The following is a 14,711-nucleotide window of genomic DNA, read 5'->3' as shown; positions in this document are numbered from 1 at the left end:
ATCCATTACTTTAGTCTGTATAATGGGTATTGTGTTGTTGATTTACAGAAAATATCTCCTCAGCCATATATTTGACCATATCTAAATGCCTAAATTTACCTACAATATATAAAACTCTCTCGAGGATTTACATACAATTCCAAACGCTCCTCTGGGTGGCGTTGGCCTATGCGTATTACACAAATGTTGTGATTTATCGTGAGTCCCTAGCCATTATTCCGTAATATTATTTTTGTGTGTGTCTTGTACGGAGGGATAGGTGTGTTATTTGTCGTGAACAAAGATTTTATTTCATATTGACAAGATAGTCGAGTGACCGCTCTAACAATGGAAATACATGTCCTCAAAGATGGAAGACAGGCGGGAGGAGGCGAGATCAGGTGGGACCATTCTAGCAAGAAAGTACAGTATGAAGCAAGATTTGGTTTGGGGTCCTCTCACCTCGCGGTAAAACATTTCAGTGCCCCCCCTCGTGACGATGGTGAGAAAAGTTTTAAAGTAAATTTCCTAAAATTCTACACATTTTGCATTGTGGAATAGAGAAAATGTTGCAGTTTTAAAGGCCAGTATAATCAAAAACGTGATGTTCCTGTGTTTTATATTTCCACACTATGAGTTTGGAATAAAACTGTGAAATTGTGAATATTACGTTTAGTGTAAGAGCTGTTTGAAATTTCAGACTGTTTTGGTGGGATGGATTATTGGGCTTCCATAGAGTTAATAGCAAGTTTTCTACAATTCTAAACATTTTGCCATGTGGCGGAGAGAAAAAAATTGCAGTTACAGCTAATTTCCTACAACATCTGTAGCCATGAAATGCTTTGAAAGGCTGGTCATGGCTCACATCAACACCATCATCCCAGACACCCTGGGCCCACTCTACATCGCATCCCGCCCCAACAGATCCACAGATGACACAATCTCTATTGCACTCCACACTGCCCTTTCCCACCTGGACAAGAGGAACACCTATGTGAGAATGCTGTTCATTGGCTACAGCTCAGTGTTCAACACCATAGTGTCCTCTAAACTCACCACTAAGCTAAGGACCCTGGGACTGAACCCCTCCCTCTGCAACTAGATCCTGGACTTCCTGTCGGGCCGCCCCCCAGGTGGTGAGGGAAGGCAACAACACATCTGCCACATTGACTCATAACACGGGGCCCCCTCAGGGGTGCATGCTTAGTCCCCTCCTGAACTCCCTGTTCACCCACCACTGCGTGGCAGCTCACGATTCCAACACCATCATTAAGTTTGCCGACGACACATCGGTGGTCAGCCTGATCACCGACAACGATGAGACAGCCTATAGGGAGGAGGTCAGAGACCTGGCAGTGTGGTGCCAGGATAACAACCTCTCCCTCAACGTCAGCAAGACAAAGGAGCTGAACGTGGACTACAGGAAACAGAGGGGCGAGCACGCCCCCATTCACATCGACGGGGCTCTAGTTCACATCGACGGGTCGAGAGCTTCAAGTTCCTCAGTGTCCACATCACTAAGGATCTACAGTATCATGGTCCACACACATCAATAAATTAGTGAAGAGGACACAACAACGCTTCTTCCCCTTCAGGAGGCTGAAAATATTTGTCATGGACCCTCAAATCACACTGTTGTGAAGGAAGTTGTCAAGGAAGTTAGTTTGTGTTCATACAGGACCTCCCGACCCCATCTACCGTCAACCAATGGAATGGCCTCTGTATTCCCCCGGCGGCTCCGCAATTGCGTCACACCCACCATTCCATATTTTCAAATCAAGCATAAATTGGCCTCTGTGTGCCTACTGAGACTACGCAATTGCTTCACACCCTCCACACGGAGCCTCCAAACACATTTCGGATCAAGCATAAATTGGCTTTTAGTCTCGCAATGATGCACCTCTGGGTTTAGAAACTCTGAGATTCTAGGCAGTGAGAGGGCAAATATACAATGCCTTCAGAAAGTATTCACACCACTTGAATTTTACAAATTAATTAAAAACTAAAAGATGAAATGTCTTGAGTCAATAAGTATTCAACCCCTTTGTTATGGCAAGCCTAAATAAGTTCAGGAGTAAAAATGTGCTAAAAAAATCACATAATAAGTTGCATGGACTCACACTAGTGTTTAACATGATTTTTGAATGACTACATAATGTCTATACCACAACACATACAATTATCTGTAAGGTCCCTCAGTCAAGCAGTGCATTTCACATATAGATTCAATCACAAAGACCGGGGAGGTTTTCTTTTTTCCAATGCCTCGCAGTGACTACAAAGATACAGGCATCCTTCCTAACTTAGTTGCCGGAGAGGAGGGAGACCGCTCAGGGATTTCACCATGAGGCCAATGGTTACATAGTTGAACGTGATAGGATTAATTAAATCTACTTGAAAATCTATGGCAATACCTGATAATGGTTGTCTAGCAATGATCAACAATCAATTTAATAGAGCTTGAAGAATTTTAAAATAATAATTGGGAAAGGTTGTAGAATCCAGGTGTGGAAAGCCCTGAGACACTTACCCAGAAAGACTCACATTTGTAATTGCTGCTAAAGGTGCTTCTACGAAGTATTGACTCAGGGGTGTGAATACCTATATATATATATATATATATGAGATATTATTTTATTTCATTTTCAACAAATTTGGACAAATTTCTAAAAACATGTTTTCACTTTGTCATTATAGGGTATTGTGTATTAATACAAAAAATATATATATATTGAAAAAAAAGATTTATTAAATTTTGAATTCAGGCTGTAACACAACAAAATGTGGAAAAAGTAAAGTTGAAAAAAACCCACATGCATCCATGTTTATCAATGTATTCGTGACAACCTAACATTACGAAACTTCCATTCAATCAATTAAGCCTCATGTAGCAAATAAGCAATACATTTTTTAAAACCAAATTCGACATTCTCTCATTGACCTCCATAGAAAAATTCCTCACTTCGCGATCTTCTTCTGTGGGTTTTATGGCGGACTACAACCCAAAAATGTGTATTGCCGCTACCAATTGGACAGGTTGAAACCAAAACAAGGTAAAAAGAAAATCCATACGTAATAGGGAAATTAACTTAATCCACCCAAATAAAAATAGTACATTGACAAAACTAAACAAAACTCCCACTACGTCCTTCTTTCAAATCTCCATATCTCTCTTCTCGGGCTCTAGGGCCTGAGAGGGTGGTACGGCTTGTGACAATATTCCATGTAACTGCTTCGCCAAGATATCTTTCAGCCCCAGGAACCGCTCCGCCTCATCCACAATGATTTCTATCTTCCTGGACCTTCTCTCCACCTTGGCAGTTCCATTCATCACCATAGCTATAAAGGCCACAAAGTCCACCTTCTTAACCTTTAAAATGTCAGGATCCTGCTGGTGAAAGGCAACCCCTGCAGCCTGCAGTGAAGATCTATCTACCACCATGGACTCTTCAGGTTAACCATTCAAACCCTCAACCCTTTTAACAGCTGCTGCATATGAAATGCTCTGGACATACCTGACTTTGGCCACCTAATTTTCTTTCACCCTTCAAATCAAATCAAATCTAATTTTATTGGTAACACACATGGTTAGCAGATGTTAATGCGAGTGTAGCGAAATGCTTGTGCTTCTAATTCCGACCATGCAGTAATATCTAACAAGTAATCTAACAATTTCACAACAACAAAGGAATGAATAAAAATATGTACATATAAATATATGGATGAGCGATGGCCGAACGGCATTGGTAGTAGATGGTATAGACTACAGTATATACATATGAGATGAGTAATGTAGGGTATGTAAACATTATATAAAGTGGCATTGTTTAAAGTGACGAGTGCTACATTTATTACATCCAATTTGTAATTTTTAAAGTGGCTAGAGATTTGAGTCAGTATGTTGGCAGCAGCCATTCAATGTTAGTGATGGCTGTTTTAACAATCTGATGGCCTTGAGATAGAAGCTGTTTTTCAGTCACTCGGTCCCAGCTTTGATGCATCTGTACTGACCTCGCCTTCTGGATGATAGCGGGGTGAACAGGCAGTGGCTCGGTGGTTGTTGTCCTTGATGATCTTTTTGGCCTTCCTGTGACATCGGTGGTGTAGGTGTCATGGAGGACAGGTAGTTTGGATTCGAGTCAGGGTGTCTGTATTGACCCCTCTAGCACTGAGATGCAGTGCTTTAGACCGCTGCGCCACTCGGGCTCAAAAAACAAAAGCACAGATGGACTCTTCACTTTTTCTTCATTCACCACACGATTCATCCGAAGTGCATCAATCACTACTTCGCGGTCTTGTTTTAGTGGACAGATTTTGGGCAGAGTGAACCCTCTCGCTTCGCGTCTTCCTCTCTGTCGCGAATCAGCTGATCAGGAACTCACCAAACTGTAGTAAACGTGACAGCACGATGGGAATTGGCTTTATCAAATCGAGTTTTGCCAAGTTTGTGATGTTAAGAACATCACGAACACACCCTGTATTCTTCGCGTTTTGTAATTCTGTCCTGCTCGAAGTCGACAACTAATAGATTCGTGGACAAAGGAACACGGGTAGGTGTAACATTTTCTCCTGTAGCTTAGTGATATATAGATACATCTTTAAATTCCTTTCCCTTTTCGGGCATGCTACTATTTTCTGCCGTGCTAGCAGATAATTTGCGAATCAAAGGTAAAAGAAAGCAAACGCTACACTGGGTATGGGATGGTCAACTGAGGTCGAGCTCCGTGGTTGGTGATTTTGACATATTTAGTTTTTTCATAATTAGATGTTTTCCCATATTTAACCATTAAAATGGTAATACCTTAATATGAGTAGTCGCACAAGCAAAAACACTGGGAAATGTGGGAGGAATAGTATTGTTCGTCAAGTGTAGTTGACCATACTGCAGTCAACAAAAATATAGACTAACTAGCTATATGTTTATCTTCATTCTGCATTTCAATACGTCCTTATGGTGCTTTTGAATTCCCTCCCTGTTTAGGTTCACTTCACAGTAATGTCCTCCCCTCGTGTCATACGCTCCAAAACGGAACCGTTCCTAGAAAGCGGCCAATCTAACGTTAGACAGAGGCCCTCAGTCATAGGTGTTGACATGGTAACGTTATGTAGTTAGCTGATAGTCTCGACAACACAGTCTTACATAGCTGCAGGGTCTGGAAAAAACGGAGCCAGACCTTGCTTGCCTGTTTCACCCAATTTTCTTTATTAACTGCCAGCTAACCTCACACAAGTACATTCATTATGTGAGGCTTCATTTTCAGGCTGTATACTAGAGGTTAGAAGTACTGAAAACGAGATGGTTTGTTACTGTCTTGACTCTAGACACTGGAAGCTATTTTTAAACTGTCAGTCAAAGCCTTTCTTTGATTGTGCTAAAATGCTTTTGCTTTACAAAATGGGTTTTATATTGCCAAGCCTACTTAATTATGAACACTGAAACACGCATGTAATCACCAATTGTGACTGTCTGTTGGTCCTTGTCATAGATGCTGATTTAGAGGTTTTTTTTTTGTTTTTACTTTTAAATGTAACCTTTTTATTTAATTAGGCAAGTCAGTTAAGAACAAACTCTTATTTACAACGATGGCCTACACCAGCCAAACCCGGGCCAATTGTGTCGCCAACCGGCCGAAGTCACGGCCGGTTGGGATACAGCCTGGATTCGAACCAGGGTGTCTAGTGACGCATCTAGCACTGGGATGCAGTGCCTTAGACTGCTGTGTCACTCAGGAGAGTGGTTGGGTTAAATGAGGAAGACACATTTCCGTTGAATGCATTCACTTGTACAACTGACTAGGTATCCCCCTTTCCCTTCCTTCCTATTTGGCTCCAGGATGTGGACACTGAAAATACACTTTAAAGTCTTTCTCTGGCTTTGTTTGCAGTGTCGAGCATTGAGGTGCAGACCAGCGCAGTGCAGGAATGGATCCTCTGGGAGCGCGCTCTCAGTTTGTGGAGGTCCAGACTCTGTCCACCTGGGAGCGGCAGCCGGACCCTGAGGGAGAGAAGGAGTACAACGTCAGCCAGCAGGCCTTCCTATCCCCCTTCCCCTACAGAGAGGACATCAACAGGAAAATAGTGCTCTAGTGAGTCGCACACATGCACACTGGACCTCTGTCTCTAATACAGTGCTTCTCAATTATTTTCTGTTATGCCCCCCCTAGGAAGAAGTAAACATTTCGCGCCCCCCAACTCTCCGCCGCGACTGTAAATAGTATAATTTGTCTATAAAATTGTTATAAGTACACCTCTGCATAACATTGTATCCTTATTAATATTAAACAAAACAAAAAATAAAGAAATATAGATCAACCTACAACAAAGAATAACTTTATTAACATTGTTTTTTAGTCTGTAACAAAAGACTTAAAGTGCATCAATTTGCCTGAAATTTAAAATATCAATCAATCCTTATTTAAACTGTAATTTTTTTTGGGACCATTTGATACTGAAAAATAAAATTAAATATAATCAATAAATAATAATACATTCAAATTGATCAGCAACATTAACTCAGGAGCACAATATATGAAACACTGACCTATAAAACAAAAACGAATAAAACAATTTGTGCTGATTTAAAAAAAAAATAATAATAATAATAAAATGAGGAGGAGGTCATAGTTTTTATTTTTGCAGCACTTGCGTCATCCAGCATGACAGAGACCATGTCTAATGCTGCAGGCAGTATCAGCTCCTCTGCTATGGAGTGGGGGTTTTTGCACTGAGAAATTTGGTACACCACCTTATGATGCCAGCAGTGCTCGCTGGTTTACTGAAGTAGCATTCACAAAGCGAGACGATTGTTGGCAATATTCGGCACGTTTTCGCTGAAAAAACTAAAGCGGCTTATCAGCGTCATTGGGGTGTAATGTCTTTAAGTGACGCCTTAATTTATTTGGCTTCATGCTGTCCGCTGCCAACATTTTTAGACACAGTAAACATACCGGTCTTTCCTCGTCTCCCACCGTAGTCACAGTGAAGCCAAGCGCTACATACGCGTCGTCATATTTCCTCGTCTTAGCTTTCGGGAGACTTACGTTTGTCTCATTATCTCCGTCTCTCTCCGCCTTTCTTTTCATCCCTGTTAAATATTTTTCCATGGTGTCTCTTAAAACCTGTTGAGGACAGAGGGCGCTGTTTTCACTTTGGGGGAAAATCGTGCCCAATTTAAACGGCCTCGTACTCAATTCTTGCTCGTACAATATGCATATTATTATTACTATTGGATAGAAAACACTTTCTAAAACCGTTTGAATTATATCTGTGAGTAAAACAGAACTCATTTGGCACAAACTTCCTGACCAGGAAGTGGAAAGTCTGAAATCGAGGCTCTGTTCTAGGTCCTGCCTATAAATGGGCGTGATACGTATTAGTATACATGCACGTCATACACCTTCCCCTGGATGTCAAGGTGGTGAGAGAAGAAATGGAGTGTTTATCTTGGTCTGAAGTGGAATAATTCCTCTTGGAATGACGTGTCACCCATTTCCTGTTTTCAGGAAGGTGCGAGAAGGAACCGGGGATTGCCTTATGAAAACCATTCGTTATAGGCGACTACTATCTCCGGCTTTGATTTTATTTGATACATGTGACCATATCATCGTAAAGTATGTTTTTTCAATATAGTTTAATCAGATTATTGAAATTTTTTCGGGAGTTTTGCCGTGTTCCGTTCTCTTCCGTTTGTTGACATGGAGAGATTCGTGCCACTTGGCTAGTGTGCTTGCTAAATCGAGAGGGAAAGAGGCCGTTTTAAATCCAAACAACGATTGTTCTTGACAAAGGACCCCTTGTCCAACATTCTGATGAAAGATCAGCAAAAGTAGGAAACATTTTATGATGCTATTTCATATATCTGTCGTACATGTGAACTAGTCGTTGGCGCCCAGCTTTTGGGTACTCTCTAGCTATACCGAAGCTGTATGTCGTAATGAAGTTATTTTTAGAATTCTAACACGCCGATTTCATTAAGAACTAATGGATCTATCATTTCCTATACAACATGTATTTTTTAGTTATGTTTATGAATAGCTATTTGGTCAGAATATGTGTGTCAGAAAAAGTGTCCGAAAAATATCCGGCGTTGTGGGAAAAAGTAGCTATGTTAGCACAATGTATAACCACTGATTTCAGCTCTAAATATGCACATTTTCGAACAAAACATAAGTGTATGTATAACCTGATGTTATAGGACTGTCATCTGATGAAGTATATCAAGGTTCGTCAAAAATTATATCTTTTGCTTGTTTGTTACGATCGCTAACTTTTGCTACTGGGAAATGGCTTGTGTTTCTGGCTATTGTGGTAAGCTAATATAATGCTATATTGTGTTTTCGCTGTAAAATACTTAATACATCGGAAATATTGGCTGGAATCACAAGATGCCTGTCTTTCATTTGCTGTACACTATGTATTTTTCAGAAATGGTTTATGATGAGTAATTAGGTATTTGACGTTGGTGTCTGTAATTATTATGGCTGCTTTCGGTGCAATTTCTGATTGTAGCTGCAATGTAAACTATGATTTATACCTGAAATATGCACATTTTTCGAACAAATCATAGATTTATTGAATAACATGTTATAAGACTGTCATCTGATGAAGTTGTTTCTTGGTTAGTTTGGTTGGTTCTTGGTTAGTTTGGTTGGCTTTGTGCATGCTACCTGTGCTGTGAAAAATGTCTGTCCTTTTTTGTATTTGGTGGTGAGCTAACATAAATATACGTGCTGTTTTCGCTGTAAAACATTAAAAAAATCGGACATGTTGGCTGGATTCACAAGATGTGTACCTTTCATTTGCTGTATTGGACTTGTTAATGTGTGAAAGTTAAATATTTCTAAAAAATATATTTTGAATTTCGCGCTCTGCCTTTTCATGCAAAAAAAAGCATGTTCCCCGGGGTCACACGCGCCTCTCCCCCTGGCATCGCTCCGAGCGCCCCCCACTATTTGAGAAGGACTGCTCTAATTCCACTTCTATCTCTTGGTCTCTCTCTTTTTTTTCTCCTCCATCTCAGGGTTTCTCTCCTTTTTTCTCACAATCGTTATTGTCAAACTCATATCAAATGCATTTGTTGACGGTTATAAGGTCTCAAGGTGTAGCCCTGGCTTCTTGTGCCTTGTTATCCTGTTCTTGCACCACTGTGGATCACCCCCCTCAATAAACACTCGTTCTCTCTCCCACCCCCATCATTCTAGCCTCTACTTTATAAATCCTCTTTGTTGTGGCGGCTGAGCACATGATGTGTTCAGAGGTTCCACTGGTAGGAGTCTCTCAGTAAGACATTTGTACCCAGGCTGCCCCAATCCCTCCTCACATTCCTGCTGCAGTTAAAGGAACAGATCTCTGGACTGAACTTGGTCCTTTTTACACAGGTCTTAGGAGAAGCACTTTTCTGCTCTTGTTTTGTCTTAATTTTCAGGAGTTGACACAGTGTCTTGATTGACTTGCACTCCATTTGAGCAAGGATCACCACAAGTGTCACTTGCTTAAAATGTTAAAGGTCAACTGCCCTTGAAAACAAACTTGTTTTGAAAATGGCCTATGTGGCATCGATATAAGTCAGAATCGATACAAGTCAGAAACATGTATTATAGTATCTCAATTGACTACAAAGTGTAAATAGAATGTTTTTGGTCATAAAGTCACTTGTTCAAAACAGAGTTTGGTAAGTGACTGCATCATTACTTACTTGAGGGATTGGATTACAATTCTGTAAAAAATGAATGCCCCCTTTTGCCTATTAACACTTGGTGGCACTCTTTTCACGGAAAATACTGGGCGAGTTAGTTTTGGGTGGCCCAGTGCCATTGGTGGGCGGAGACATCTCCTTGAAAGACTAATTGACTAGTCAAATGAGCAAACCCCGCCCACCCGGCGCAAAATGAATTTCCCAGACGACACTGTAGCCTTGATTGCACTGCACATATTGTTTGGGAAATAGCTACTCTCGAGAAAATGGGCTTCTGTTTAACAATCAGATGGCCAGGATATGGATTTCATCTAACGCTAGCTACAAGTACTGCGGGCTGTCAAACGTGAGACTGTGCTTGGTGTTGTTGCTGAGAGTTGGTTACACTAGCTACTCGCTTGCAAGGTGTTGTAGAACGAGTGTCACATGAAACACATTCCAGACACTGGTTCTTGCTGTCTTGGCATAACTGTGATTTGACAGAGAGCTTTGATGAAAAATGAGGCTGTGCACTTCTCCTTTAACCACAAGTGTGTACAACAAGTCCTAAGATACTTAGCTCATTCACATCCAACCTTTTTGAAGTAGAACTGCAGTAATTTGCCAAGGAAGTGAGGACGCAATTATGATTTTTCCATAGATTGTTTTGCTACCTGAAGCATTTTAGTGAGGTGAAACAGACGTGTTTCACCGTAATCTTGATCGTGTGTGTGCTTTGCTTGTAAATACATAAACCTAAGTAGCACAGCTGCCTTCTGATTTGATGTCCAAAATAAAGGTTTTTGAAGTTTCTTTCTTTTTCATAGTCATTGAGAAAAGTCTCTCCAACCCGGTTCCTGGAGAGCTACAGGCTTGTAGGTTTTTGCTTCAGCCCAATTTTAACTAACCTGATTCAGTTTATCAACAAACGAATCATTAGAATCAGGTGTGCTAGATTAGGGTTGGCGTGAACCTACAGGACTGTAGCTCTTCAGGAACAGGGTTGGCTAGCCCTGCCTTAGGATGTCATGACCCAGTACGTCACGCTGCTTGAGTAGTTACCCTTATGCAGCTGGACAAAGCCCTATGGGCAGGATCCCCACTTTAAACACACATGTAGGCTAACTTAAACTGTTGTGTTACATAGGCTGCGTTTACACAGGCAGACCAAATCTGATATTTTTTTAGTAATTTGTCTTTTTACCAATCAGATCAGCTCTGAAAAATATCTGATGTGATTGGTCAAAAGATGAATTGGTGGGAAAAATATCAGAATTGGGCTGCCTTTATAAATGCAGCCATTTATGTATTTATTGGGATCTCCGTTAGCTGCTGCCATGGGAGCGGCTACTCTTCCTGGGGTCCAAACAGGAATAAATCAATACATCATTATAAAACAATAGCCTACATCCTAAATAAAACAATGCATCATACAATATAAAATGTACAATATTACAGTGTGTGTAGAGTTTGTTGGAATGTGTGTGTCTCGTCACAGTCCGTGTTCCGTGAGGTGTTGTTTTTTAAAATCAGATTTTACTGCTAGCATGAGTTCAGTGCTTCAACATGTCAATACCTCTCACAAAGACAAGAAGTGATGCAGTCAATCTCGATATGAAACACTTAGGGCTGTGGCGGTCATGACATTTTGTCAGCCGGTGATTTTCAAGATAGTAACTGCCGGTCTCATGGTAATTGACCGTTAGTTAGCATAAACACATTTAGTATCTCCTGGCTTCCACGCATAGCCTACAAGCCATTGATGCAGCTCTTTGGAACATCTACATTTTAAAAAGTGTAATATAGCCTACACTTTCACAATAAATCCATTATTTATTTTAGACAGAGTCCGACACTCCATATATAAACTCCCAGTAATTTATTTACCCAGTTTATAAATGGAGTGTGCAACTCTCTTTATCTTTTTAGTTTATTCGCCATTAGTCAACACCTCCACACAAAATAATTGTTCTGGGTGTGCGCCAGCTCATGTTTTTTACTAGACAGTTATAAAGAAACATGGTATGAAAGAAACATGGTGTTGCTGTGCGTTTTGTTGCTGTGCGTTTTGCTGCCAACTTTACTTTGCTAGCTGACAACTTTACGTTTTTTTATTTTTATTTTTTATTACCGTTTATATTTTTAGTTTTTCCATCGCAACTTTTTTTCCCTCATTCAACTTTTTCACTCCGGACGCTTTATCTGGACATGGTTCGTCAGCACCTTCAACAGCCGAAGCTAAGTAGTAACATTAACATGATGTCTTCTAATTGCAGTCGCTGTACTCATAATATACAGGAGAACGATCGCCTTACGGCGAGGATAGCTGTGCTACAAGCCCAGCTTCAGACGCAATCGTTAGGCAAGGGTAATTTCAGTGTAGGAAAGGAAGAAACAGCGTCTGTGCCACCAGTAAGTACAGATAGTAACGTTAGTATAAACCCTCCCGCACAGTCCCCGCAGCCGGACAACTTTCTCATGGCTTCTGGAGGGAAATGCTGTAGGAATGCTCAACTGGTGTCGCTCATTCAGCCGACAGAAACTTTCAACCGGTTTTCCCCATTATGTAGCAAGTCGGAGCCTGAGGCTGAGTCTTCTCTTGTCTCTACTCCTCCCACTACGGGGTCTGAGACGCCGAAGGCTCCAACCATTAGCTCTGACAAATTGAAAACCCTAGTCATTGTCGACTCCATTACCCGCAGTATTAGACTTAAAACGAATCACCCAGCGATCATACACTGTTTACCAGGGGGCAGGGCTACCGACGTTAAGGCTAATCTAAAGATGGTGCTGGCTAAAGCTAAATCTGGCGAGTGTAGAGTATAGAGATATTGTTATCCACGTCGGCACCAACGATGTTAGAATGAAACAGTCAGAGGTCACCAAGTGCAACATAGCTTCAGCGTGTAAATTAGCTAGAAAGATGTGTCGGCATCGAGTAATTGTCTCTGGCCCCCTCCCAGTTAGGGGGAGTGACGAGCTCTACAGCAGAGTCTCAGCACTCAATCGCTGGTTGAAAACTGTTTTCTGCCCCTCCCAAAAGATAGAATTTGTAGATAATTGGCCCTCTTTCTGGGACTCACCCACAAACAGGACCAAGCCTGACCTGCTGAGGAGTGACGGACTCCATCCTAGCTGGAGGGGTGCTCTCATCTTATCTACCAACATAGATAGGGCTCTAACTCCTTTAGCCCCACAATGAAATAGGGTGCAGGCCAGGCAGCAGGCTGTTAGCCAACCTGCCAGCTTAGTGGAGTCTGCCAATAGCATAGTCAGTGTAGTCAGCTCAGCAATAACAATTGACACTGTGTCTGTGCCTCGACCTAGGTTGGGCAAAACTAAACATGGCGGTGTTCGCCTTAGCAATCTTATTAGGATAAAGACCTCCTCCATTCCTGCCATTATTGAAAGAGATCATGATACCTCACATCTCAAAATAGGGTTACTTAATGTTAGATCCCTCACTTCAAAGGCAGTCATAGTCAATGAACTAATCACTGATCATAATCTTGATGTGATTGGCCTGACTGAAACATGGCTTAAGCCCAATGAATTTACTGTGTTAAATGAGGCCTCACCTCCTGGTTACACTAGTGACCATATCCCCCGTGCATCCCGCAAAGGCGGAGGTGTTGCTAACATTTACGATAGCAAATTTCAATTTACAAAAAAAAAAATGACGTTTTCGTCTTTTGAGCTTCTAGTCATGAAATCTATGCAGCCTACTCAATCACTTTTTTATAGCTACTGTTTACAGGCCTCCTGGGCCATATACAGCGTTCCTCTCTGAGTTCCCTGAATTCCTATCAGACCTTGTAGTCATAGCAGATCATATTCTAATTTTTGGTGATTTTAATATTCATATGGAGAAGTCTACAGACCCACTCCAAAAGTCTTTCGGAGCCATCATCGACTCAGTGGGTTTTGTCCAACATGTCTCTGGACCTACTCACTGCCACAGTCATACTCTGGACCTAGTTTTGTCCCATGGAATAAATGTTGTAGATCTTAATGTTTTTCCACATAATCCTGGACTATCGGACCACCATTTTATTACGTTTGCAATCGCAACAAATAATCTGCTCAGACCCCAACCAAGGAGCATCAAAAGTCGTGCTATAAATTCTCAGACAACACAAAAATACCTTGATGCCCTTCCAGACTCCTTCTGCCTACCCAAGGACGTCGGAGGACAAAAATCAGTTAACCACTTAACTGAGGAACTCAATTTAACCTTGCACAATACACTAGATGCAGTTGCACCCCTAAAAACGAAAAACATTTGTCATAAGAAACTAGCTCCCTGGTATACAGAAAATACCCGAGCTTTGAATTAAGTTTGCAGGAAATTGGAACGGAAATGGCGCCACACCAAACTGGAAGTCTTCCGACTAGCTTGGAAAGACAGTACCATGCAGTACCGAAGAGCCCTCACTGCTGCTCGATCATCCTACTTTTCCAACTTAATCGAGGAAAATAAGAACAATCCAAAAAATGTTTGATACTGTTGCAAAGCTAACTAAAAAGCAGCATTCCCCAAGAGAGGATGGCTTTCACTTCAGCAGTAATAAATTCATGAACTTCTTTGAGGAAAAGATCATGACCATTAGAAAGCAAATTACGGACTCCTCTTTGAATCTGCGTATTCCTCCAGGCCTTAGCTGTCCTGGATCTGCACAGCTCTGCCAGGGCCTGGGATCGGGAGAGACACTTAATCACCCATCATAGCACTGAGACTGCACTTGTAATGTTGGTAAATGACCTTTTAATGGCGTCAGACCGAGGCTCTGCATCTGTCCTCGTGCTACTAGACCTTAGTGCTGTCTTTGACACCCTCGATCACCACATTCTTTTGGAGAGACTGGAAACCCAAATTGGTCTACACGGACCAGTTCTGGCCTGGTTTAGATCTTACCTGTCGGAAAGATATCAGTTTGTCTCTGTAAATGGTTTGTCCTCTGACAAATCAACTGTGCATTTCGGTGTTCCTCAAGGTTCCGTTTTAGGACCACTATTGTTTTCACTATATATTTTACCTCTTGGGGATGTTATTCGAAAA

The 14,711-nt window shown here is 41.4% G+C and overlaps 1 protein-coding gene across 7 annotated transcripts in view; it reads left to right on the top strand.

Annotated features, from left to right (window-relative positions):
• Positions 1–17: 17 nt before the first annotated feature.
• LOC129816868 (ganglioside-induced differentiation-associated protein 2-like) overlaps positions 18–14,711 on the top strand; it is a 51,588-nt gene continuing 36,894 nt past the window's right edge. For 2 of the 7 annotated variants that reach the window (XM_055871807.1, XM_055871810.1), the window contains exons 1-2: positions 4,164–4,529; positions 5,865–6,065. In XM_055871807.1, coding sequence (XP_055727782.1) covers positions 5,902–6,065 — 164 coding nt within the window. In that variant the 5' untranslated portion in view covers positions 4,164–4,529; positions 5,865–5,901. Of the gene's footprint in view, positions 482–4,159; positions 4,530–5,864; positions 6,066–14,711 lie in introns of those variants that run through there. The other 5 variants (XM_055871806.1, XM_055871805.1, XM_055871804.1 and 2 more) reach the window with 5 other exon arrangements.

This window comes from Salvelinus fontinalis, chromosome 19 (assembly GCF_029448725.1).
Source record: "Salvelinus fontinalis isolate EN_2023a chromosome 19, ASM2944872v1, whole genome shotgun sequence".
NCBI lineage: Eukaryota > Metazoa > Chordata > Actinopteri > Salmoniformes > Salmonidae > Salvelinus > Salvelinus fontinalis.
Note: the sequence above shows the minus strand (reverse complement) of the source record. Positions and strands in the feature narration are given on the sequence as shown.